Source organism: Schistocerca gregaria, chromosome 2 (assembly GCF_023897955.1).
Source record: "Schistocerca gregaria isolate iqSchGreg1 chromosome 2, iqSchGreg1.2, whole genome shotgun sequence".
Classification (NCBI taxonomy): Eukaryota; Metazoa; Arthropoda; class Insecta; order Orthoptera; family Acrididae; genus Schistocerca; species Schistocerca gregaria.
In genome coordinates, this window is record NC_064921.1 from 148,148,550 (window position 1) to 148,175,816 (window position 27,267).

General features: G+C 42.9%; 1 protein-coding gene across 1 annotated transcript in view; it reads right to left on the reverse strand.

Moving 5' to 3' along the window:
• Window positions 1–27,267, reverse strand: part of LOC126336566 (uncharacterized) — a 283,854-nt gene that overhangs the window by 117,473 nt on the left and 139,114 nt on the right. Inside the window, exons 12-14 of the mRNA XM_050000416.1 lie at window positions 14,070–14,300; window positions 13,780–13,980; window positions 12,563–13,179 (exon numbers count right to left, since the gene is read on the reverse strand). Coding sequence (XP_049856373.1) covers window positions 12,563–13,179; window positions 13,780–13,980; window positions 14,070–14,300 — 1,049 coding nt within the window. The remainder of the gene's footprint in view (window positions 1–12,562; window positions 13,180–13,779; window positions 13,981–14,069; window positions 14,301–27,267) is intronic.

The window sequence follows — 27,267 nt, forward strand, 5'->3', positions numbered from 1 at the left end:
TTGAGTAAAAGATTAGAGTAGAATTAATAATTTATTACAAAATTTGGAACAAATAGACACCACTGAGCGAGAATACGAAATATGGCAAGCAGGTTGCAATAGCAATAACAGTAACCAATGCAACACATGCATAGCCATTACAACAGGGGCCACAACAGTCAAAAGTTTAACAGATCTGGACACAGATACATGAACAGGAACAATAACAGAGAAAAATAAAATCTGGCATTCAATGACCTTTCTTAACTGATTAAGGTGAAATTAAACACCACATTCATATTCTTCAAAAATAATGATATAAACTCTTTCAGTTCTAACAACTTGTTATTGGGTACTTGGCAGCAGATCATACAGACTGTTTGGAAATTCCCGTTACAATCTTCCAGGACTTCTAGAAATCCGTGTCTGAAAATGTACCATTTCTGTTCTACGGTGGTTTCAATTCAGATGTTTAACTCATCCACTTCCTCTTGAAGAACTGAATTATGCACTATTCAGTACTATCATTAGGCAATAATTCGAAATGAAACATAATGGAACATCCATTTATCACGTAAGCTCATTTGTTTGTATTAACTCTTAAAAAATGCACCTTTATAGTCTTCTGGAGGACAAAAAAAAAACCTGCGTACCACACATGTAGAACAGCACTGATTCATTACAACAGCAGCTCGATGTGATGACCGCCAACATTGTTAGAGACAATGTACCTAAGAAGCATTTTTTAATACACACACTCTGTCCCACCTGGTACCTCTTCAACTTCTAGCACAGTGGCCAGAACTCATGTCAACAGCTCTATTCTGTTTCTACAGGAGTCTCCTGAAAAATACTTCGCAAAGCAGTGTTAAGTGACATCAGGTAATCGTCTGATGTCGTGCAAGTCATCCTGTCTAGCCTACTGCATACCAGGACAAGCAAACTATGAGACATCTCTCTTTCCCTCAGCAGACATGGACATGTCGCACATCTGAATTGAAACCTAATTTCATTCATCAAATCCAATATTTCAGTAGGGTCATCCATGATTTAAATAATGAAAACTGCACTAGTTATTAATTTTTTTATTCTTGAAGCAACACATGTTGAGAATTTATTCTCATTTTCAAGTGTAGCTCTGCATTTGCTTACATGAATGTGTTTGGTAATGTTTGCATATGTGATTTTCTGCCTCTCATCATTTTGAGGTTAAACTGAATTGGAAAAATGGTTAAAATGAATCTGAGTGGTTTACAATACTAACGGAAGAAATGGCACTTTTTGTCTACTTACAGGTATTGTGCTTCCTCTGTTATACAGAATATCACACACATGCAAATGATATTTGTAGAATGTTTTGTAAACAAACAATGTAAGGGATGATTTGTGCTTGTATGATATTCTGTATGATGTAAGAGACACAATACCTGTAAGTAGACAAAAAGTGCCATTTCTTCCGTTAGTATTGTAAACCACTTCTAAAAACACTCAAAGGTTCTTTTTGTCAGTTTTTCCAGTTGCAGTATAACATCAAAGAGACGCAAGAGTGTCATAAAATCAGACATGCAAACATCATCAAACACATTCATGTAAACAAATGCACTTGAAAATAAGAATAAATTCTTGAAATGCAATGTTCTAAGCATAAAAAAAGTAAGTAATGGGTGCAGTTTTTACTATTTAAAACATGAACTGAAGATGTTGTAGAACGAAAATGGTACAATTCCAGACATAGGTTACTATTCAAAATGTTATGTTCTCATTCCCCTCTACAAGTCATAAAAGTCTGTAATGGAAATTTTCGAACACTTTGTATTTTTGCCTATTGTGATTAAAATATTCAAAAACAGAACACTTCACTAGAATTGTGCAGAATGAGGCATGAATGATAACCAATTCTTAATCATCGTGGAGGAATAAGGCATGTAGATGCTACTATACCTACATTACAGTCTTAGTAAGGTTGGTTGGTTGGTTGGTTAGTTGGTTTAAAAAGGAGGGGGGGGGGGGGGGGGGGGGGGGGGGGGAAGGAACCGAATTGCTAGGTCATTGGTCCCTTGTCCCGAATAAAACAATGCCACAAGGGTGAGAATAAAACAAGCAAGACTGACAACACAAAATGGAAAAATCACAAGAACGACGAAAGGCCAACAAACACTTAAATGGAAAAGAGGGGAGAGGAAAACCACAAAAACGCAAGAAACAGGTAGAAAAGATTAAAATGACAAAACAGATTACCATGGCTGGCTGACCATGTAGAAGCCAGCCACTCTGCAACACATTAAAACCTCCACCCTGAAAGCACTAGGGTGGAGGTCACAGAGGGACAAAGGACATGCGCTAAAATGTAAATCAAATGATAAAACCAACCCTCACAAAAAAAAGGGTAAAACTAAATCAGCCGATGAGACATTGTCAGAAAAAATTAGCGGCAACGAGTCCAGTAACCGAAGATTTCGTTGCACGGCAGTCAAAGTGGGACAGTGCACAAGATATGGGCTACTGTCAACTGGGCACCGCATCGACATGGAGGCGGGTCTTCACGGCGCAGGAGGTAGCTGTGGGTCGCCAAAGCATGGCCAATGCAGAGCCAGCAGAGAGCCAGAGAGCCACAGAGCCCCTGTGAGAGACCCGCATGGAGGCCTGCCACACATAAGTAGTCTCCTTAATGGCACGCAGTACGTTGTACATACTGAGAAAATGCCATTCTGTCTCCCAAAGCCGAAAAGCATGGCGACGTAAAATCGAACACATGTCAGTTATTGGAATGACAGTCTCCATAAGTGGTTTCCGTGTAGCCTGTCGACAAGTCTGTTGCCTGGGATTCCGACATTTCCTGGGGTCCACACAAACACCACTGAATGACCTAACCGTTCCAGGACATAGATGGACTCCTGGATGGTTGCTAACAAAGGATGATGAGGTTTGCACTGGTTGATAGCTTGTAAGCTGCTCAAGGAGTCAGTCTACAGAAGAAACTACTCCCCAGGGCATGAATGAATGTGCTCAAGAACACAAGATATAGCCACCAGCTCTGCAGTGAAAACACTGCAGCCATCGGGCGAGCAATGCTGTACAATATGTCCTCCACGGACATACGCAAAGCCGACGTGACCATCAGCCATCAAGCTGCCAGTGTAAATCACTTCATGGCCTCGGTACATGTCAAGAATCGAGATTAAGTACCAGCGGAGAGTCGTGGGGTGAACTGAGCCCTTTGTGCCATGAGAAAGGTCCAGGCAAAACAGCAGCCTAGGTGTACACCATGAAGGTGTATGCGATTGGACCTCGAGTATAGGTGGTAAAGGGAAAGACTCCAGTTCAGATAGAAAGGATCAGACACTAACTGCAATTGTAAGCCCGGACCTGGACCGCCAGTGTGGGAGATAAACCGCCATGGGTCGGAAAACGAGGGTAATTTGGATGCACAGGAGAACTTCGAACATATGCTACGTAACTGGTGAGCAGTTTTGCATGTCTGAACTGCACTGGAGGGTCTCCAGCCTCTGCAAGAATGCTGGTCACCGGACTTGTCCTAAAAGCTCCCATCGCTAGTCTAACGCCACAGTGGTGCACCGAGTCAAGTAAACACAATGCAGAGGACGCCGCCGAACCATATGCCAGACTCCAATAGCCAAGGCGGGATTGAACAAAGGCTCTGTATAGCTGCAGCAGCGTAGAGCAATCTGCACCCCAGCTGGTGTTGCTCAGGTAGAGGAGGGTATTGAGGTGCTACCAGCACTTCCACTTAAGCTGACAAAGGTGAGGAAGCCACGTCAATTGGGCATCTAAAACGAGTCCTAAAAATCGATACATCTCCGCTACAGTGAGGGGATCGTCAGTAAGGTACAGTTCTGGCTTTGGATGAACAGTACGATGCCGACAGAAGTGCCTAACACACAACTTTGTGGCCGAAAACTGAACTCTGTGGGCTAGAGCCCATGAATGCATCTTGCGGATGGCTCCCTGTAGGCACTGCTCATCAACACCAGTACTGTTTGAGCAGTAAAAAATGCATAAGTCGTCTGTATACAGAGAGGGTGAGACAGACGGCCCTACAGCTGCTGCTAGACCATTAATGGCCACTAAAAATAGACACACTTAATACAGAGTCCTGCGGGACCCCATTCTCCTGGATATGGGGGGAACTATGGGAGACACCAACTTTCTATGTCAAAGTATGAAGCAACAGGAAATTCTGGATAAAAATCGGGAGTAGGCCTCTGAGACCCCTCTCATATAATGTGGCAAAGATATGGTATAGCCAGATTGTATCATATGCTTTTCGTAAATCAAAAAAGACGGTAGCCAGGTGTTGGCGTCTGCAAAAGGCTGTTTGGATGGCAGACTCTAGGGACACAAGATTATCAGTTGTAGAGCGACCCTGCCAGGAGCCGTCCTGACATGGAGCCAGTAGACCACGTGACTCCAGGACCCAACCCAACTGCCGACACACTATATGTTCCAGCAGCTTACAAAAAACGTTGGTGAGGCTGATAGGCTGACAGCTACCTACATTAGTGCGTTTTTACTGGGTTTGACCACTGAAATGATGGTGCTCTTCTGCCATTGTGATGGAAAGACACCATCACACCAGATTTGGTTGAATATGACGAGATGATGTCATTTGTAGTCAGATGAGAGATGTTTAATCATCTGACTGTGGATCCAATCGGGCCCAGGAGCTGTGTCGGGGCAATGTGCAAGGGCACTGAGGAGCACCCACTTTGTAAATGGGGTGTTATAGGGTTCAATGTGGCATGTAATGAAAGAGAGGACTTTCCCTTACATCCGCCATTTGAGAATGCGAAAGTCTGGGGAAGGGGGGTAATTCTTTGATGCACAGGTGTGAGCATAATGCTCAGCATACTGCTCGGCAATCGCGTTTGTGTCGGTAGATAACATGCAATTTATGTTAACACCTGTTGGGGTTTGGTACCCAAAAACTCGTTTGATCTTTGCCCAGACTTGGGGAGGTGACATACGGTATCCAATGGTAGACACATACCTTTCCCAACACTCCTGTTTCCGCCTTTCGATAAGCTGACGAACACGGGCACGGAGCCGTTTAAAGGCTATGAGATGCTCCAGGGAAGGGTGCGGCTTATGTCGCTGTAGAGCTCACCGACACTCATTAATTGCCTCAGCAACTTCCGGCAATATCCAAGGGACTGTCTTTCACTGGAGGCACCCTAAAGAATGAGAGATCGAGGTTTTCTGCTGCAGAAACGGTCATTTTGGTTACCTGCTCAACCACCACACCGATTTTACCATGTGGGGGAGATTCAACAGTGACAGCAGAGGTGAAGGCTTCCCAGTCTGCCCGACGCCAGGGCAGTGGCATGAAGATGGGGATGTGATCACTACCACACAGGTTATCATGTGTTCTCTAGTGAATACATGGGAAAAATGCCAGGAATGCAAACTGACGCCAGGGCAGTGGCATGAAGATGGGGATGTGATCACTACCACAAGGGTTATCATGTGTTCTCCAGTGGATACATGGGAAAAATGCCAGGAATGCAAACTGAGAGATCAATGGCCGAATACGTGCCATGTGCCACGTTGAAATGTGTGGCGGCCCCAGTATTTAAGAAGCAGAGGTCGAGTTGTGACAGAAAATTTTTTGACATCTCTGCCTCGGCCAGTAAGAACTGTGCCACCCCACAAGGGGTTATGAGTGTTAAAATCTACCAAAAGTAAGAAAGGTTTAGGAAGTTGATCAATCAGTGCAGCCAAAGCGTTTGGGGGTACTGCACCAAATGAAGGAAGATACACATAACAGACAGTTATTTCCTGTATCGTCCTTATCCTGACAGCCACAGCTTCAAGAGGGGTTTGAAGGGGCACAGGTTCACTGCATACTGAGTTAAGGACACAGACACAAACTCAACCTGAGATACTATTATAGTTGCTACAGTTCCTGTAATATCCCTTATAGCCCTGGAGGGCAGGGGTCCCCATTGCCAGGAATAAAGTTTCCTGAAGGGCAAGGCAGAGGGCAGGTGTAAAGCTTAAACATTGCCGTAGCTCAGCCAGGTGGTGGAAAAAACTGCCACAATTCCACTGGAGGATGACGTTATTTTGACGTTCAGAAGGCATGAAGCGCACAAAGAGGTAGGTTATGCCTCAGGGTCACCTGGCGCCTCCGACTGAGTATTTGTAGCCATTTCTATGATTTGAGGCATCAGTGAGATCCAGGTACACAGAGGATGCTAAGATCTCCACTGCAGTCTCAGAAGTAGACCTGATAGGGAGTGACGGAAGGAAGGAGGAAGACCGTGAAGCTCTTCGTCCAGTAGCTTTTGGCTCCTTGAGCCACTGCCGAGTGTCCGCCGTGGTATTAGTGGAGATCCTGGGAGAGAGGGGCCCGAGGGACCCCCACCACACGAGAGGAAGAGGAGGAGGAGGAGGAGGAGGAGGAGGAGGAGGAGGAGGAGGAGGAGGCTGTAGCTTTTCTGGCAGGGGGGAGGGGACCGATGTCCCCTGCATTTGGGGGGAGCCGTGCTCCAGAAGTGGGGGCTTTGGGAACAACAGAGGAAGATTTCCCCCCTACCACCAAAGGGGCAGATGTATTCTTGTGGCCCGGAGGGCCCACTGTTTGTGGTACAGAGGGAGAAACCACACGCACTTGGGACGGCGATGGTGATGTGGCTGCAGCGTATGTTGGTATCAACAAAATGGGTTGTAATCTTTCAAATTTGTTTAGCTTCTGTGCAAGCCAACTGTTCCAGGATCTTTTACTCCACGATTTTCCGCTCCTTTTGGAGTATTGGGCAGTCCGGCGAGCAGGGAGAGTGGTGCTCTCCACAGTTGATTTAAGTGGGAGGTGGCACACATGGAGTATATAGGTGCACTGGACACTAGAGTCTTGCATGACCAAGTACGCGAGCACAAAATACTGGATGGGGCGAGCACACCCTAACTGGATAGGCTGCCCGCACTAGTTCTAGTGACCGAGCATAGAAGCCGTGACCGAATACGTAGCACGTAACTTCAAACACATTACACGTGTCATTATCCGTGTGAGACTGCAGCCAGTACGGGCTTCTCATTTGTGGTGTGTCTCTCTCTCTGTAATCATGCAGTGCCAGGAAGCCAGTGCAGTAAGACGTAAGACTGAAACCAACGTTTATACATTGAAGAGACGGGAAGGTCTAAAAAGCCAAATATGGAGCACATTTTTATTGGTTGTAGATGAAAACAATGCGTCTACTGGGCACGTATCGTGCATAAACTGCTCCACATTATTGTGTTTCTAATCGGGAACCACTCATTTAAAGAAACACAGTTGCAAGAAACCTCACAAAGATACAGCTCCTTCATGGATACAGGCAGTGATAAAAAACAGTATTACAGCAAAGTGTGTTGCAGTGTGTGCGAAAGATATGAGACCTTTGCGGGGAAGGTTTCAGAGAACTAGGCCAAGCATTAATACATCTAGGTGCGCATTATGGAGAAGTTAACATGGCAGATGTCATGCCACATCCCTCTACTATAAGCACACATGTCAAAGAACAAGCTGATGTAATACGAAACAGCATAATGTCTTCTGTTATTGCAGAAGTTATTAATAAAACATGTGCTGCAACAGTTGATATGTGGACTGATTCGCATAATCAGGTGCACTATTTGGTCTCTTGTGATCAATGTTTTATTTACAACAAAATTCCTGGACGGTAGGAAGACGAGAGTAAATATTATGAAAGAAAGTGTGCTCTATGAATTTAGCTGTGTTACGCACCCGTCACCCGCTCTTGGAAACGTTACTTTTGTATTAAAAGAGAGAGACAGGGAGAGAGAGAGAGAGAGAGAGAGAGAGAGAGAGAGAGAGAGAGAGAGAGAGAGAGAGAGAGAGAGGAGGGGGGGGGGGGGGGGGCTCTGGATTTGTACAGTACAGTGCAGCGAGCCGGGGCGAGCAAGCAGTGACCAGTCATGCTCGGTTATCCGCGTGTCCGGAATCCGGACATCAGATGAGTATGTGACCGAGCAGAGTTGTATGGGGCCAGACACTAGTGGCTCGGTCCCCCCGTCAACAGGCGAGCTGTGACCGGTCAAACATTGAGCGTTGCAGCACTCTACTGGACACCCGCAGTCTTGACATGTGGTGCTGGAAGTGCAGCGGGAAGAAATGTGCCCGAACTTCCAGTACTTAAAGCACCACATAGGGGCAGGAATGTATGGTTTAATGTCACAGTGGTAAACCATCACCTTGACCTTTCCAGGCAATGAATCACCCTCAAAGGCCAAGATGAAGGCACTGGTAGCAACCCTGTTGCCTTTGGGTCCCCAGTAAATGTGCCGGATGAAATGAACACCCCACGATTCTAAATTGACGCAGAGCTCATCATCAGACTGCAAGAGGAGGTCATGATGGAAAAAAGTCCCTGGACCATGCCCATACTGAGGCTTTTATGGGGAGTTATGGAAACAGGAATATCACCCAGCTTGTCACAGGTGAGTAACATGCGGGATTGGGCTGGGGATGCTGTCTGAATCAAGACTGCACCGTTGCGCACCTTGGACAGTGCTGTCACTTCTCCAAACTTATCCTCAAGGTGTTCAATGAAAAATAGAGGTGTCGTAGGTAGAAAAGAGTCCCCATCGGTTCTGCTACAGACTAAACACCGAGGCGAATATGGCTTTCTCCAGTCTGTAACTCTACATTCCTCCTATGGCATAGCAAGGGAGGGAAATGATTTAGGGTTACACCTGTTGGCATTGTATTCTATCTCGCCCTTCTTAGAGACTGCTGGTGCCATATGGTCACCAGCAAGAGATGACTTAGTCCACTTAATTGTGGGTCATCCTCCCTGATGCCACCCACTCCAATCAGGGGCTCTCCCCATGGGTGCCACCCAGCCACAGCAAAGGCCAACTGGCATGATGGCATGATGGCCATTGTTGAGAGTCCTGCTACCACAGGAAGACAGGCATCTACTCCTTGGCATATGTGAGGAGTTTACAGCTCAGGCATCATCAGCAGTGCAATCCCTGTGTTGTCAGGGGGGCTAACACCAAATGGGTACATGACAGCCGCCCCCCCCCCCCCCCCCCCCCCCCCACAACGGACTGGCTACCACGCTGGATATTTGGTGCAGAGAAATCCAATATTATCATGAGGGCAGAAGAGGACAGGAGACAACGGAACCTGTAAAGTGTCCTTGCCCAAATAGTTGAATCGCAGGTGGAGATGCAAAGCCATGACAAGAGATTCAGGAGATCAAATCTAAGGGCACTCGTGCACCGTGTAAGGCGTCCTTCCCTATACAACCTACACTTCTACAGAATTTTGAAAGTGGTAGATCAAACCAGAGAATGGGACCTGAACTCATAGGGCCAAAAAGTGAGAGACTCCTTTTACTTCCCTCTTACGACTGGCAGGAATACCTCAGTCCTATTCTAACCCCCCGGACCCTCAGGGGGCTTTTAATAAGATAATTACCTTTTGTGTGTGTGTGTGTGTGTGTGTGTGTGTGTGTGTGTGTGTGTGTGTTCAGAAGTAATATTAGGCTGGGAAGTGAATCAATCCATTCTATTTATAGTATACTCTATTAGTGCTGTTACCAATGTTGTTAGCAATATGCAAGAGGGAACTTAAACCAATCCTGAATTTTTCCATTTTGAATATCATGGTATGCTAACACTGTGTCCAGCCCAAACAGTGCTCAAGTATTAAATATTAAATCTCCTTCCTAATCTAATGAATGCTTAACATAAAAATTTATTTTTCTTTTCTTTTTTAAAAATTAAAGAAAGGATACACACCATGGGAACACAATTTGCATTTAGCTTCGCCACACTTTGTGCATTATTATACAAATTTTTACAGTGGAAATTTTAATTGGTCACACCTGGGAGGGTTTCAATTTTACCTTTCATACTTATGGGGGGAAAAAGAGCACGATATGATTTCTGTCAATGTAAATACCTAACTGGCAACTCGTGTAGCAGTTTTAAAGAACAGTGGCAGATCTGCTGCATTTCATAGGTATATGAACAGTTCCACACCTACATTAAGATGGTTATCATCATTTTTGCACATGATGAATGTAATTGAATTAATCTGAGCAAACAGGTGCAAACTGCGTATACAGGCAGTTTACCCGAGACATTCAGCTGTGTGGTACACCTGAACTACTGCAGATACGATGATGAGACTTCTTGTTGTATTTAGTGTACTACAACTTTAATTTTACAGTTTGTTGGGAAAGTGTTTGAACTTTGCATAAGTCACAGAAATACGTCTGCAAACTTAAGGCGTACTAAATGACTGATTGATATCATGCCTCTGTGTGTATACTTGTGCATATGATGCCCAGATAATGTAATACAAGCAGATTGTGAGAACAGAAGTATAAGATTGTTGATACAAGTAAGACATTTAAGCTGAACAAGAAAATAGTATTTACTATGTGAAGGAACAAAATTCGGTCTATAGTAGCTCACAGATCATCTTACTACAACAATACTTTCAAAGCTTGTTCATTTGTAAGGCGCAGCAGATGTGAGGGCACATAATTTTCCACGATTTCAAAAGTTGTAATTCTGACAGATGTAGTGGACTGGTGGGAAAATAAGTACTGTAGTAGCATGTAAATGAACAAGTGTGACAAGTCTCATATTTGTGGGAAGAGTAGCCCAAGGATTAAGGTTAACCCTAGTTGGAGCATGGTTTCTTTATATTATATTTTGTTGTTGTGTGTTGTTTGTCTGAAGTATTGCTTTTGGGCTTTGTGCAGCACCGAGTTTGGTCAAGCTGCACCTGATGTCACACACAAATGCAGCAAAGAAATGTCTGTGTCATACATTGCACCAAGGAACTTCAATGACACAAATGTGCAATGGACAATGTCAACTGCATTAAGGCTTCTTTATATGTTCATGTTAAGATCTTGTCTGTAAAATGTAATGGAGTGAGTTGTTGTTGTTTAAGAGTGAAAATTAAAGTGTTCTAGCCACATAAACCATGTGTTTTACAATGATACCACTTTTCACCAACATTCAGTGACATTTGTAGATACAGTGTATGAAACGGGTTGCAAAAAATGGCTCAGAACACTATGGGACTTAACATCTGAGGTCATCAGTTCCCTAGAACTTAGAACTACTTAAACCTAAATAACCTAAGGACATCACACACATCCATACCCGAGGCAGGATTCAAACCTGCGACCGTAGCGGTCGCGCGGTTCCACACAATCGCCTAGAACCGCTCGGCCACACCAGCTGGCGAAACGGGTTGAAAATATAGTTTGTAGTAAAGAAGTAATAAAGTAGAACATTATGTCTAATGCTGAAGTTTTACTGCATGAACATCAAAAATGCAGTGAGTGACAAACTTTCTTCCTTTAATCATTTTGTGGGAGGTGTCAGCGAGAAAGAGTTTCATAAAGGTTTGAAATTATGTGTTAAGCTTGTTGGATGACACTAAGTATTCTCATTTTCAGATACTAGAGGACTATAACGTCTAGGTATTTGTGCATTGTCAGTTCCACTGCCTCAAGACAAATACAGTTTCCAACTGTAATACTTGTCGCATCGTGTTTTTTAACTTAAGTTTATCCGTCTATATTAGTAGATTATGACAGCATTTTAATTTTTTTAGATTCAGTCAATAATCACACGAAATAAATTTTTGTTACCCCTGAATGCTGTTAGATCAGCAACCTGCAACTGATAATGGGTTCTGGTACTTACTCAGTAACACAAATTTCTTTGGGCACCCACTCAAACTGACAATTCCATTTTCACATGTTTTATTTCCACAATTAACCTAAGAGTCTCTCATTGCTACGAGTACACTTAAGACCATTATCTGTAGCACCTTATGATCAGTTTACTTTACAGTTCTAATGTGTTTTCCAAAACAAAATATAGTGACATGCTAATTACGTGATTTACTTTTGTATCCATAGGTGACAATTCTTTGTTTTGGTGTTTTTGTTAGCAATTCTGTACTGAGAAACAAAAGTGATGGCCAAGATGGAAATGGTTAAAGAAAATAATCAAAATAATAATGATGATGTATTTAGAACAAATGCAAGGAAGGATCGTGAAGCACAACATATGAAAGGCACGGACTTCAGAGTTTGGAAGTTCAAACTAACTCCACGAGCAGGTCCTGACGACCACGCATAATTTTCTGCCAAGATATCTTTGGATGTGATATGGAGGGGCACTGGGCCAGGACACCACTGTTTCAGCAACTGTCAGCTTCTTGGCAGTTGCTGCTTCTCCTTGAAGAAGCTCGTCAACAGGCTCAACAAGGCTGACTACACTCAATTACAGTTCTCCCACCAAGGAAAAACATCGGAACTATGATCAAAATAGTGTTCGTCGCATGGCAGTTGTACATGCTGACTTCTCAGGTACAGTAGCAAGCACCAACACAACAAATGGAGAAATCCATTGATATCAGTACCAGTACCTGTGCTAGGCAGGCAACTTTGCACCTTATCATACTACCTTAGCATAAACACAGTGTTCTACATGACTTGATAATAAATGCCGATGAACACTTCAGATAAGACTTGGTTATAATGAGCATAAATCCTTAGATACTGGAACAGAACATACTCACCCTGCAAATAAACGAGCAACATTGAGTTCCTTTTCATCACAGGCTTGTTGTGCAGCCACTAGAAAACCCTCTTCATATGAAAACTGAAGAAGGTATGTCAGTCTTTCTAAATCATATTTCATGGAATCATAGGATTCAAAGTTACTTTTCAACATGCGCGAAGTATACTTTCTAATGACATCCTTGCGAAATCTTTCTGACACATACTGGTCTAACTTCACTGCCATTCCAAATTCACATTTTAGAGTATGCATATTCTTCAACTCTTGTACAGGAATACTTCGCAGTTCCTCCAGTTCATTTCCATATTTGTCGACAATATAACCCAAAGCAGTTATATAATTGCTGCTGATATCACTGAGCAACTCTGATTGCAAAAAGTAATCTATCTTATATACCATTTTCTCACACAATTCTACAAGTAAATCTTTATCAAGCATTTCAACAGTGGCAAAAGCTTCTTTCTGGCATCCTTTTTCCATATAAAAATTGGCAAGGTACAAGTATGCTTGGGACTTCAGTTGTGGGGATGCTTCCATCAACTGTACTACATCACTGTGCATTTCATCTCTGTCCTGCTTTATAACATAGCGTATATTGTCTAACGAAACACGTGTCTGTAACAAAATAAAATAAGGGTGTCATCAGAAAAACACACAAAAATCTAAACTGGCTTACCGTAAACTATAACAAGGAACCTCTAATGCCATTTATTCTGGACAGTGACAAATTGCATGGGTAACAGCAGTATTAGAAATAGGATTGAATGTAAGAACAGTGTTCGAGGAGTGCCTTTTTTTAGTATGATTACCAGTAAGAAGTTTAGGGTAAAGAATAAGATTATAAAGTAAACCAAAGTCAACATAATTAAGTGCAGCACAGTTATTGTAAATGAGGCATTAACTACAAAATTAGGAAATGAACAACTCCAGCATCACGGTGTGTGTGTGTGTGTGTGTGTGTGTGAAGACTGGTCGAAAGCTATATGACAAACATGATGAAAAAACCTCATCTTATAGCAACATATGGTATGTGAAAAAGACCTTTAAAAATAAAGAGTATGTAAAAGCACTATAATATACTTCCTACAGGTGGATTATAAGATATAACACAAAAATACCATCATTAAGAATATGCAAGTATGTTACACATCCTTCCACAAGCAACATTAATTAATACAACAGGTAGAAAGATAGATCTTCTTGGCTATTACTTACATTTCTTGTGTCTTGTTGAGATGGTTTCACGATGCCATATTTTTTTAAAATTAATTTTGACTTTACGCTGATCTGCTCGTATCTAATGTCAGATGCTCGAGGATGTTTCAGATTTGCTCCAGCTTCTGCCATTTCTGCTATGGCAGTGCTCCAAGGTACTGAAGCTTTTTTTATGATATACAAGATGCATTCTATACGATCCTAAAACAAGATCAACATTAGCTAAAATTACATTACTTTAACTTACTACAAAACGCCAGGACCAGCACAAAAATTTCTCTAGAATGTACCTCAATATTCTGAATATAGCCACTGATAACAGATACAGTGTTTTCCCAGGATGAATCTTGATAGTAATTGCAGGAATAGTTCGCTAGATTCTGAGTATAATGAAGTAGCACATAATCTGCATTCAAATTATTTTTTAAAAAGTATTGTTTCAAGAAATCTTTTATAATGAACCTTAGGTGGTGCAATGTTGTATTGTTTAATATACATTCTGCCACTTTTTGTTTATTTTCCTGTAATAAAAGAAAATACAACATTTCATGAGAATAGACAAAAACATACACAGTTACAGAAGGATACTGCATACTTTTACAACCAGTGACTTACTTTATTGTGAGAACCTTTAAATATCCGCAAAAGTCATTTCTGGTTATTTTACTTATTTTGTATTTGAATAGTGTATTACAAGAGAGTTTATAGTAAGTTTCACACCACACACGAAATAAAATGGGCATCATAATTTGTTACTGTAACAAGATTAACATATTACAAATTTCACAACGAGTTTTGAATATGGGATTCATCTGGAGTTATTTCTGAAAGTCTGCACAAATACAAATCAGGATTGCTGGACAAGAGATAACCCCAGGTTCTGTGATCATAAGTTCATTTTCTTAATGCCCAACTTCCTTGACTGATTTACAGTGCTGACAAAAATTAAAATTATATATCCATATTAAACAGCACTGTGCATTTCTGTCTTAATGTGAATGATTTGTATATTTGTATTTATGGCCACAGAATATCTGTTTTGACTTCTTGTTGCAGTAATAAACTGTAACCGACCAAATACAGTGCTTCAAGTGTGCACTGTTGTCACTTTCAGTCATTCGAAGCCGATTGGAAAGCTCGAACCAGAGACTTTGAGGATCTGTGACAAGACAGGTGTTTAAAAACGTTATTAGGAAGGCAAAGAGTATGTGATATGCAAATAGAATAGTTAATTCACAGGATAAAATTAAAACCATAGAGTCAGTTGTGAAGGAAGAGTCTGGTCAGCAGCACAAGGTCGACGATATAAAGTCAGTTCATAGTAAAAATATTTCTTTTACTGATATATCAATTATATGTACAGTATTTAACAATCATTTTCTGAGCATTGCTGGTGAATTGATTAAAAAACTTAATTTCTACAAGGAATCATAAAACTCTCTTGGAAAATGCCTTTCCAAGATTGGTGTCTGAAATACTCCTCTGTGATACTGACAAGGGGGAGATTGAGTCAATAAATAAATCATTGAAGACTAAGGACTCATGGATAAAATGGGGTGCCTATCAGGATATTAAAGTACTGTGCTGTACATGTTAGCCCTGTGCTTAGCCATATTTGTGATTTTTCCTTTAAGAGTGGTCAGTTTCCTGAACAATTAAAGTACTCAGTAGTAAAACCGTTTTATAAAAAGGGAGAAAGGGACAATATAGACAATTTTAGACCTATTTCTATGCCATCAGTGTCTGTTTAAGTTATTGAAAAGGATAATTGATCATTTTGTATCACATAATTTGCTATCAAATGTACAATTCGGCTTTAGAAGTCCTTAACAACTGAAAATGCTATATTCTCTTTTCTCTTTGAGGTACTGGATGGGTTAAACAAAAGGTTTTGAAAGCTAGGTATATTTTTTGATTTAACTGTGTTGATCACAAAATATTTCTCCAGAAGTTGGACCATTATGGAATACGGGGAGTAGCTCACAATTGGTTCACCTCTTACCTTAACAATAAGCACTAGCTTGATAGTAAGGGATGTTGGGTGCAACATTGGCTCCATTTCAAACAGTGCAGTTTATGACATAAGTTCACGGATTGTAGAAAATATACAGAGGCCAAATCACAGTAACACTTAGTATTTTACAGTTTCTAACACACAATTCAACAAAATTCAATGTCTGAATTTCACAGAAAGGGCATATGATTAGTGAAACTGAACAGTTCAAATTTTTAGGTGTTCAGATAGATTGTAAACTGTCATGGAAAGCCCACGTTCAGGATCTTGTTCAAAGACTTAATGCTGCCATTTTTACTATTCTAATGGTATCTGAAGTGAGTGATTGTTCAACACGAAAATTAGTCTACTTTGTTTATTTTCCACTTGCTGAACATTGTATGGTATTATATTCTGGGGTAACTCTTCCCATTCTTAAATAATATTTTTGGCTCAGAAATAGGCGGTTCGGGCAATAAGTGGTGTGCGTTCATGAACCTCTTGTCGACCCCTGTTCACTAGTCTGGGTATTCTGGCATTGGCCTCTCAATACATATTTCTTTACTGTCATTTCTTGTTAACAATATCAGCTTATTCTGAAGAGTTAGCAGCTTTCACTCAGTTAATGCTAAGCAGAAATCCAATCTGCATTTGGATCGTGCTTCCTTAACTCTTGTGCAGAAAGGTGTGCAGTATACTGCAGTACCCATTTTCCATAAGCTACCACAAGAATTAAAAAATCTTAGCAGTAATCTACGCGCTTTTAAATCAAAACTGTTTCCTGCTATATTGTTGATTGCACTTACTTATACTTGTGGCTTGACTTTTGTTAGGTTCACAAACATTTTATTTTATCCGTTGTTACTCCTATGTTGTAATTTCATGTATTGATACATTCCATGATCTTGTAGACTTGATTCTCAGTTTGGAGGGACGGACGTGCAGATGCACGAACGGAAAAGGGACCAGTATAAACACAGGAGGATGGTTGGATCTGCACCCTACGAAGTACCATTTAGGACATGTAGGACATTGAGGAACTGTGTACAGAGGACTGCAAGATAACACACATGGCAGGACCAAGATAGTTTCTTATCGAGCATGAGCCCCAGGAATTTCTTCGTTTCAACAATTGAAAGAGCAACAGGGCCAAGATGTAAAGATGGTGGGAGAAACCAATTGCGCTGCCAGAAATTCATATAGACAGTGGAAAAACAAAGCCATTGTCGATGCTCTAGGAGTAAAGACAATCACAACATCGCTGAAGATGTCACTCAGTGAGACAGATCCACGGATAATTGCAATAGATGGCAAAATCGTCAATAAAAATGGAGCCAGAGAAGACCAGCAGGAGACAGGCCATTATAGGATTAATGGTGATAGCAAAGAGGATGACACTCAGGACGGAAGCCTGAGACACTTCAGTTCCTTGATAAAGATGTCCGACAAGGCAGAACCTACACACACCTTGAAAACTCGTTCTTTTAAAAATTCCTGAAGGAAAGGGGCCAACCGGACACAGAAGCCCCACGTGTAGATAGTACGGAGGATACCAGTTCTCCAGCAGGTGTCATAGGCCTTCTCCAAATCGGAAAACATGGCCACAGTCTGGGATTTCCACAGAAAACCATTCACGACATGGGTGGACAAAGTAACGACATGATCAACTGCAGAACAGTGCACTCTAAATCCACACTGTGCAGTCATTAGTAAATCGCAAGACTCGAACCACAATATCAGCCAGGCATGAATCATACCTTCCATCACCTTGCAAACACAGCTGGTGAGAGAGATGGGGTGAAAGGTAGAAGGAGGGTTTTGTCCTTACTGGGTTTAGTTATGGGTATAACAGTGGCTTCACACCAACATCCAGAAAACATGCCCTCTCCCCATACAAGGTTGTATGTATGAAGCAGAAAGTGCTTGCACGCAAGAGAAAGGTGCTGTATCATCTGAATGTGAACAGCATCTGGCCCTGGGGTGGAGGATTGGGATGAAGTGAGAACACGATCTTGCTCCCTCATAGTAAAGGTGGCATTGTATCACTCGCAATCCTGAGAATACAAGATACAGCTCGAGCCTCTTCCACTCATTTCTGATGGAGGAAGGCAGGGTGATAGTGAGAATAGCTCAAAATTTCCACAAAATGGCAGCCCAAGGTGTTGGAGAAAGCCATAGGGTCCACGATGACACTGACTGCTGTCAAGACAGACATCGGAGAACGGATCATGTTCCCAGAGAGCCATAGGAGGTTGGCTCACACGACAGAGGAGAGGGGGGAACTGCTACAAGAACTAGTGAATGAAATCCAGCTAGCGTTCTTGCCATCCCAAAGAATGCGCCGACACTGTGCACGCATCTGTTTATAATCAATGCAGTTTGCCATCGCAGCATCATGGTTTAAAATGTAGAGAGCACGTCTCCGCACACCAATTGTGACACGGCTTGCAACAGTCTACCAAGGGACTGGACACGGCGTAGTAAAGAGGAAGTGCAAGGAGTGGAACGTTCTGAAGTGGGGAAATCTTTTCGTCGAAGGTCACCAAGGAGGAGTAAAGCTACTCATCGGCCTTAGTAAGCTGTCATTTGGGTGTGCACGCAGTTGGGTTGTTGTTGTTGTTGTTGTCTTCAATCCTGAGACTGGTTTGATGCAGATCTCCATGCTACTCTACCCTGTGCCAGCTTCTTCATCTCCCAGTACCTACTGCACCCTACATCCTTCTGAATCTGCTTAGTGTATTCATCTCTTGGTCTCCCTCTGCGATTTTTACCCTCCACGCTGCCCTCCAATACTAAATTGGTGATCCATTGATGTCTCAGAACATGTCCTACCAACCGATCCCTTCTTCTAGTCAAGATGTGCCACAAACTCCTCTTCTCCCCAATTCTATTCAATACCTCCTCATTAGTTATGTGATCCACCTATCTAATCTTAAGCATTCTTCTGTAGCACCACATTTCAAAAGCTTCAGTTCTCTTCTTGTCCAAACTATTTATCGTCCATGTTTCACTTCCATACATGGCTATGCTCCATACAAATACTTTCAGAAACGGCTTCCTGACACTTAACTCAATACTCAATGTTAACAAATTTCTCTTCTTCAGAAACGCTTTCCTTGCCATTGCCAGTCTACAAGGTCGAAACGGTTGGTTGGTTGGTTTGTTGGTTGGTTGGTATGTGGGGTTTGAAGGAACCAGACTACAAAGGCCATCGGTCCCTTCTTCCATGATAAGGTAACACCCAAAAGGAACAAAAACAAGCAATGGAGATGACAAGGGATGACACAGAACAAGAAAGACATAGACAAAGACCATAAAAGAGGAATTAAAAACACACAGAGTGTTAAAGTGGTTGGCCGATGATGGAAACAAAAGAAAAGGAAATGCCAACCACAAAGAAACACGCTAAAAAGCCCGATCTAAACCTGTAGGCCGTAGGCCAGACTCAACACAAAAGAGACAAACCCTCAGATTGAACGTAAAAACCCCCTGTACGAATAAAACTCAAAACTAAGCCTGTCATGGCACTGTCATCCATTAAAAGAGCAGGGAGAATATCAGGCAGTGCTAACGTCTGCCTGAGCAGAGTTAAAAGTGGACAGTCCGACAAAATGTGGACCAGTGTCAATGGTGAACCACAGCGACACAGAGGTGGGTCCTTGCGGTGCAATAAATAACTGTGTATCATCCAGGTGTGGCCAATACGCAGCCGGCAGAGTAAAACCGAGTCTTTGCGAGAGGCCCACAAAGAGGAGAGCCACACATCAATAGTCTCCTTGACAATCCGAAGTTTGTCCATCACCCCAGGTACCAAGGACCTTCCGCCGCAAAACCGATTGGAGACCACACTCCGAAAGGCCAATCTCCAAAGCCGGTGCACAGACAGCCTGTGCCAAATCCAGCCGAAGGCATGGGCAGAGCACACACCATGAGGGTATATGTATATGGGCCTGGAAAAGAGGTGGGAGAGAGAAAAACTCAAACCCATAGAGAAGAGCCCGAACGTGAACCACAATCATACGCCCTGACCAGGGCCATTGTTCTGGAAGATGGACGACGAAGTTGGGGAACAGGAGATGGTAATTTGGATGTCCGGGAAAGCTACAAACATGTGCTGCATAAGCGACCAGTAGTCGTTTGTGACAGATCCACAATGGAGGAACACCAGCCTCCACAAGTAGGCTGTTTACAGGACTTGTGCAGAAAGCTCTAGTTGTGAAGTTGTGAGTTGGATCCCACAGAGAAGTATGGGATCAAGCAACCACAACACAAAAGGCAATGCCGAACGGTAAGAAAGGCTCCCATAATCAAGACAGGACTGATACAGTTGTAGTAGGGTATATCGATTGGCACCCCAGCTGGTGTGACTCAAACAACAAACAGAGTTAAGATGGCGCCACAAAGTTTGTTTAAGCAGCCGAATATGAGGGACCCAAGTCATCCGGGTATCAAAAAGCAAGCCCAAAAACAGATGCATCTTCACCACAGCAAGAGGTTCGCCGTCAAGATAAAGCCGTGGCTCAGGATGAATATTGCGACGCCAGCAAAAATGCATGACGCAGGTCTTGGCAACCGAGAACTTGAAGTCGTGCGTGACGGCCCAAGACTGCACCCTGTAGCTGCCATTCAGCAACCGCAATGCCAGTGGAGCTATAGTACAGGCAAAAGTCATCAGCAAACAAAGAAGCCCACAGCTGCAGCTAGCCCACTGATAGCAACTAAAAAGAGGCAGACACTCAAGACAGAGCCATTCTCCTGAACTCCGGAGGAACTATGAGAGGAACCAACCTGAACGCGGAAGGAATGAAGTGACAAATTTTGAATAAAAAGTGGAATCTGGCCCCTAAGACCCCACCCGTGAAGCATGGTGACAATGTGGTGTCACCATTTCGTACTGTATGCCTTCAAAAAAAAAAAAAAAAAAGAGAGAGAGAGAGAGAGAGAGAGAGAGAGAGAGAGAGAGACGGCAACCAGATGCTGACAGTGGGCAAATGCCATGCTGATGGCAGACTCCAGGCATACCAAATTATCGGTGGCAGAGTGGCCCTTACGGACTTAACCCTGGGACGGAGCCAGAAGGCCCCGAAGACTCAAGTAGCCAACACAACCTCCGACTCATCATTTGTGTGATCAACATGCACATAGCTTTGGTGAGGCTAATGGGACGGTAGCTGTCCACCTCCAGTGGGTTCTTGCCAGGCTTAAACACTGGTATGATAATGCTTTCCTGCCACTGAGATGGGAACTCACCATCAACCCAGATACAGTTGAAAAGGTCTAGGGGGTGTCAATGGCAGTTCACCGAGAGGTGTTTCAGCATCTGAAAGTGGATGCGATCCTGCCTGGGAGCTGTATCAGGACAAGCAGCTAGGGCACATTGGAATTCCCATTCACTGAATGAAGCATTGTATGATTCAGGGTGGCTTGTGTGGAATGAAAGGCTCAGACATTCCAACCACTCTTTCAGGGAGCAGAAGGCCTGTGGGTAATTCGTAGAAGCGGAGCTTTGAGCATAATACTCTGCTAAGAGTTTTGCAATTGTGTTAGAGTCAGTACAGACTGCTCCATTCAAGAGAAAGCCCAGGTACACTGACAGGGGTCAGATAACCAAAGAGGCACCTAATCTTGGCCCAAACCTGTGATGGAGAGGAACGGTGATCAATGGTGGAGACATATCTTTCCCAGCACTCCTGCTTCTGGGGGCGAACAAGGCATCAGGCTGAGGCACGAAGCCGTTTAAAGGTAACGAAGTGTTCCAATGACAGATGCTGCTTATGACGCTGGAGCGTCTGCCTCTGATCTCTAACTGCAGTCCTCCGCCGAGGGAACCCATAAGAACAGAGGATTGCAGATTCTGCGGCAGAAACAATGCCGGTGGTGATCGTGTGAACCACCACCTCAATGGCGCCATTAGAAAGCAGCTCAACAGTGGCAAAGGAGGCGAATGAGTCCTAGTCAGCCTTTTTCAAATCCCATCGAGGGGGGGGGGAGGGCACCCACGTGATCACGTGAATGACACTGGGGCAGTGACAAAAATGTCGGAAAGTGATCACTACTGCACAAGTCATAATGCACACTCCAATGTACACAGAGGGTGGCCAGGGGAGGTACACAGCGATGGTGTTGAAAATCATCGAGTGAGCGAAGGAGAAAATCGTTTGCCTCTGTTGGACTTCTTTGAGCCTTTTCGGTTAGCAGAGAAAGACTCAGGTGTAGGTTGGCTGGAAGGATGTAGGCAGTCTTCACAGGAGTATTCCTGCTGTCCTTTCTGGCCTGCCAGTTGTGTAGCTGGTGACTTCGCCCCTTGAGACGAGAGTTTGATGGCTTGTTGCATAGCTGGATGTGGGGGCGGCAATGCTACCATGAAACTGGGCTATTTCACAACCTCAGAGCTGAATTTGAGGGCTCATGTCTGTGTGGCCATGTCCTCATTGGAGCGAGATGTAACAAGAACAATACTATATGTGGCAGATGGTAGTATGCAGTGTTTGCAACTGCCAATAGCTTGCGAGCGATCTGGTAAGGAACTTTTTCCTTTACCCAGCTTTCTTGGGACAGCCCACTCATCGATATACACAGGACAATCTCAAGAGGACACAGCATGATCGCCATTGCAGTTGACACAGTGGGGAGAAGGAGGCGGACAATCATTCTCACACACATCCCTACCACAGGTTACACATTTAGCTGGGTGTCGACAAGACATTTGAGTGTGGTTGAAATGATGACACTAGTAGCAGCACATTGGGTCCAGAATGTATGGCCAGACTGTGACAAATTCATAGCCTGCTTTGATCTTGGACGGAAGCACTACTCTATCAAATGTGAGAAAAAGAGTGTGGGTGGGAACTAAGGAGACACCTACCTTTTACCATCATCCCATTGATGGTAATGACACCCTGATCAGAGAGGTATGTTTGGATTTTGGCCTCTGCCACACCATCGTGCAGCCTAATGTAAATAACACCACGGGAAGAGTTCAGAGTTATATGGGCAACGACATGAACAGGATAGCCATGGAGAAGCGAAGCGGCAAGCAGTTGTTGTGCTTGAGAATCGCAAGTAGTCTCCAAAAGCAAGGTGCCGTTCTGTAAATGAGAGCAGAATTTCACAGGGCTGACAACTGCATCAACATTTCTGAATAATAAACAAATTTACCATCATGAAGGACTTACCATCTCCAGAGCATGAAACCACAAGGAACCATCGTGCAGCTGAAAGGGTCTTTGAATCGTTAGCCTCATTCCACTTACATGCCATAGACACTAAATTCGAAGATGATTGGTTCATTGCGAGAAAAACTCCACAATTGCCTGCATTTCCGATGGCGTGCTTCTTCCAACTGGGGCCTCCTTCACAAGAGGGAGCATCCACCTTAGGTGACTGTTTACACTCAGGTCACACTCTAGAAACAGCAATAAGTGAGGAATCTAGGATGTACAACAGCCCCTACACAGGTGCCAGTGCAGACTAGATTATTCTCAGAACAGTGCACACCAAGGAATTTAAGTAGAAATTCTTGCTATGGTCCATTTGAAAATTTTTGGGGCTGATTCAAATGATGTTGCACAAGCAGGGGGCAGTACTGTCTTTGAAAGTCCTTCGCTCCCCCCCTCTCCCCAAATCAAATATGACACTGTTTTGTCAGCCACATTTCTTGACCTATTTTACTTCCTGAATGAATACAGGATGTATGCAGCCCCAACCAGCATAACTTCTCAAGGAATTTCCACAATTCCTTCTTCATCTACTACATCTGCTTCTCATTAACTGATTTCTGTGCTCTTACCTCATGAATTTACTGAGAAAATTACACTAACATTAATAACAAATCATGAAATATATGGCCACACTTTATGATAAAAGAAACTTGCCTTGATATATTTTGGCAAAACTGGTTAACCCAAGGTTACAGTGGAACTTACTGTTTATTCTTTTCATATCCTTCCCGCATTTTCAAAGCTTCATGAACTTCAATAGGAACCCCTGGAAGGAAGAAGACATTCTTTTCGCAGATCACTTCTGATAAAATTTAGAGAACCAACATTTGAAGTTGGCTGCAGAATGAGTTACTGCCACCAATGTACATTTCGCATAAGGACCAGAAAGATAAGAGAAATTAGGGCAAGTACAGAAGCATACAGAAGTTGTTTTGCCGAAGACCAGTATCAGCTGAAAAGCGATTTAGAAAAGATTGCTGTATGGTGTGTCAGGTGGCAGCTGACGCTAAATAACGAAAAGTGTGAGACGATCCACATGAGTTCTAAAAGAAATCCGTTGGAATTCGATTACTCGATAAATAGTACAATTCTCAAGGCTGTCAATTCAACTAAGTACCTGGGTGTTAAAATTACGAACAACTTCAGTTGGAAGAACCACATAGATAATATTGTCGGGAAGGCGAGCCAAAGGTTGCGTTTCATTGGCAGGACACTTAGAAGATGCAACAAGTCCACTAAAGAGACAGCTTACACTACACTCGTTCGTCCTCTGTTAGAATATTGCTGCGCGGTGTGGGATCCTTACCAGGTGGGATTGACGGAGGACATCGAAAGGGTGCAAAAAAGGGCAGCTCGTTTTGTATTATCGCGTTATAGGGGAGAGAGTGTGGCAGATATGATACACGAGTTGGGATGGAAGTCATTACAGCATAGACGTTTTTCGTCGCGGCGAGACCTTTTTACGAAATTTCAGTCACCAACTTTCTCTTCCGAATGCGAAAATATTTTGTTGAGCCCAATGATCATCAAAATAAAATAAGAGAAATCAGAGCTCGAACAGAAAGGTTTAGGTGTTCGTTTTTCCCGCTCGCTGTTCGGGAGTGGAATTGTAGAGAGATAGTATGATTGTGGTTCGATGAACCCTCTGCCAAGCACTTAAATGTGAATTGCAGAGTAGTCATGTAGATGTAGATGTATATGTAGATGCTCCGCTCGCGAGTGGAACAGGAAAGGAAATGACTAGTAGTGATATATGGTACCGTCCGCCACGCACCGTATGGTGACTCGAGGAGAACATGTGTTGGTGTAAATAGCGCCTTCTTTACACCATTCCTTTACTTCAAACAACACATCATAGGAGGACACAGCATCTTTAACATAATTGAGCACATTGTGCTTTTCAAGCATGATAGCATACACGCCCACCTTATTACATTAACGATGATGATTATGATCTGCCTGACAGGATCTACATACATCCAAGTCACTGAAGTACATGACAGAGGATACTTAACATGGTGCCACAAGTTACGGTTGCTTCCCACTCCGAACATGTATGGAGCACACACTTAAATGCTCAATGCTATAATTAGTATAATTATGTTTCTATGATGGACTCTGTAAAATCAATGAAAGCTTCATAGGTTTCTTCCTGCATATGGCTGCAGCAGGGAAATGTTTCAGAAAGGCTATTCTCATCTTCCATGTTCTGGTGAATTGCCAGTGTATCATGTTCCATTTGCTTCAACAGATATCAGTGACAGGCATTCACATCTCGTAATGGCCATTCCACAGTGTTTTAACAGCAAACTGGCCAGACCTTACAACTCTAGTCCTTTGTCCATTGTTATCCTTCATCATGCAGATTGCTGCCTCCCCTCTTTTATTATTGCTTCAACAACTGGATAGTGTAAGAGGCATGCAGTGCCTGCTCTGCCAGATGGTTGACAGCATGTTTTATGATCATTGTTTCAGAATTTTGTCAGTAAAATTTTATATGACTATCAGACCATTTATACCACGATTTTGGCACCACTCGGCAATCTGAAGATGTTATAAGAATGAAAACAGTAATGACACAATAAACGTGTGATACAGTTGACGTGGTTTCCATTACTCAACAATACTGAATACTTTAAAAAAATCTTCCTTCATGGCCATTCACAATTTTTCTGAACAACAAATTATATGGTTCATCATTCTTAACACTCCTGTTTTTGTACTCGTCTGCCCCAACATCCCAGAATGCTTACAATCATTTATACATTTTGATACACTATTATAATAATGCTCTTTCATCTTCTTTTGAACTCATTCTCCATACAACAAACCTAACCTAATGTAACCTAACCTAACCTAACCACCTTGGTCTGTGTAACATGCGACAGACTGTCAGGGATATTATCAATGCTGCCCATAGATGGCAGTGCAACATTTTTCCAAGATTTTGACATTCTCGATATTATTGCACAATCCCTCCAGCCCACCCCTACACAGTCAATATTATTGTGCATCTGGAAAATATTGTCAATGTTACTAACAATCTAGCGGCCGCTCAATCTCAACTTCATAGTCCATATGAGAGCGATATGCATGAGGTTGAAGGATACCTCCAGATTCTTCTCTCAAACTTTCAAAAGAAGCTTTTGCAGAATCAGTGGCAGCTACCTCCAAGTTATTCAGTCTTCCAATTCAGGTTTTCCATTACTTCTGCAACTCTTCCAGTAGGTCACATAAACCTGTGGCAATCATGTCAGTTTTCTTACATAAGTTCAGTGCCTCTGTTATTCGTGTTTGGTATTGATCCCACACATTTTGGCAATACTGTCATGTTGTAACCATACTCAAGCCCAAATATGAAAGCTAGGTTGTCAGTGAGGCACAGAAGTCAGCACCGAAGCACATATGTCAAGAACACCAATGTACAGCCACATCTCCTGGTTGGTGAGTGCAGTTTTTCTACACAAACATCAAATATTCCAGAAAGCTAGTATTTACATGTCCACAGAGTGTTTGAGATATACACACATCACAAAAATAATCCGTTTCACGAACTTTCGCAAACCATAAATATGAAATAACAAATAATTATAGGTGGTTGGGTTCAAACTGGCAACTCTCGGCACACCAGTTAGCAGCGTAACCTCTACATCACACTGACAGCACCAGAACTTGAGCATTGCTCCCTCTCCTGGAAAACAGTGACCTGCTGTTTCACAAGCTCTCACTGGAACTGACTACAGTACCTTGGATCCAAATCTTGTCACTGGTCCTCTGTATGACAGCAATGGTGACTCCTTGCATTCTGGTTGTGTTGTTACATTCTCTTCGCTAAGATGAGCATTGAAGACAGCCTTACTTGTTAAAATTTCATGATCACCAAGTGGGTCTGCAGTTTCCTTGAACCTCCTATCATCGATCTGTGCCTTTGGACTCTACCAGGGCTTCACATGGAGGACACAGACGACATCTCTGTGCTTTTGTCTTCTTGATGAAGGGTCATAATCCTCAACTTCACATGTGACGTCCGACAAGCAATGAAGGATATGGTACAGTCCAAAGGAGCTCTTTAGTAGCTTTCCAGAAGACTTGCTTTCCACACAGGTGTAATAATCCATACTAAGCCTCCCACACTGTATCTCAATGACAGATGCTTGGTGTTATAGCACACCACCTTTCTCCAGGGTGTCCAGGGATCGTACACGAGCCATCTGCCTTGCTCCTTCAGTACTGGCGACAAGGAATTTCATGTAATCATCATCTAGTCAGAAAGGG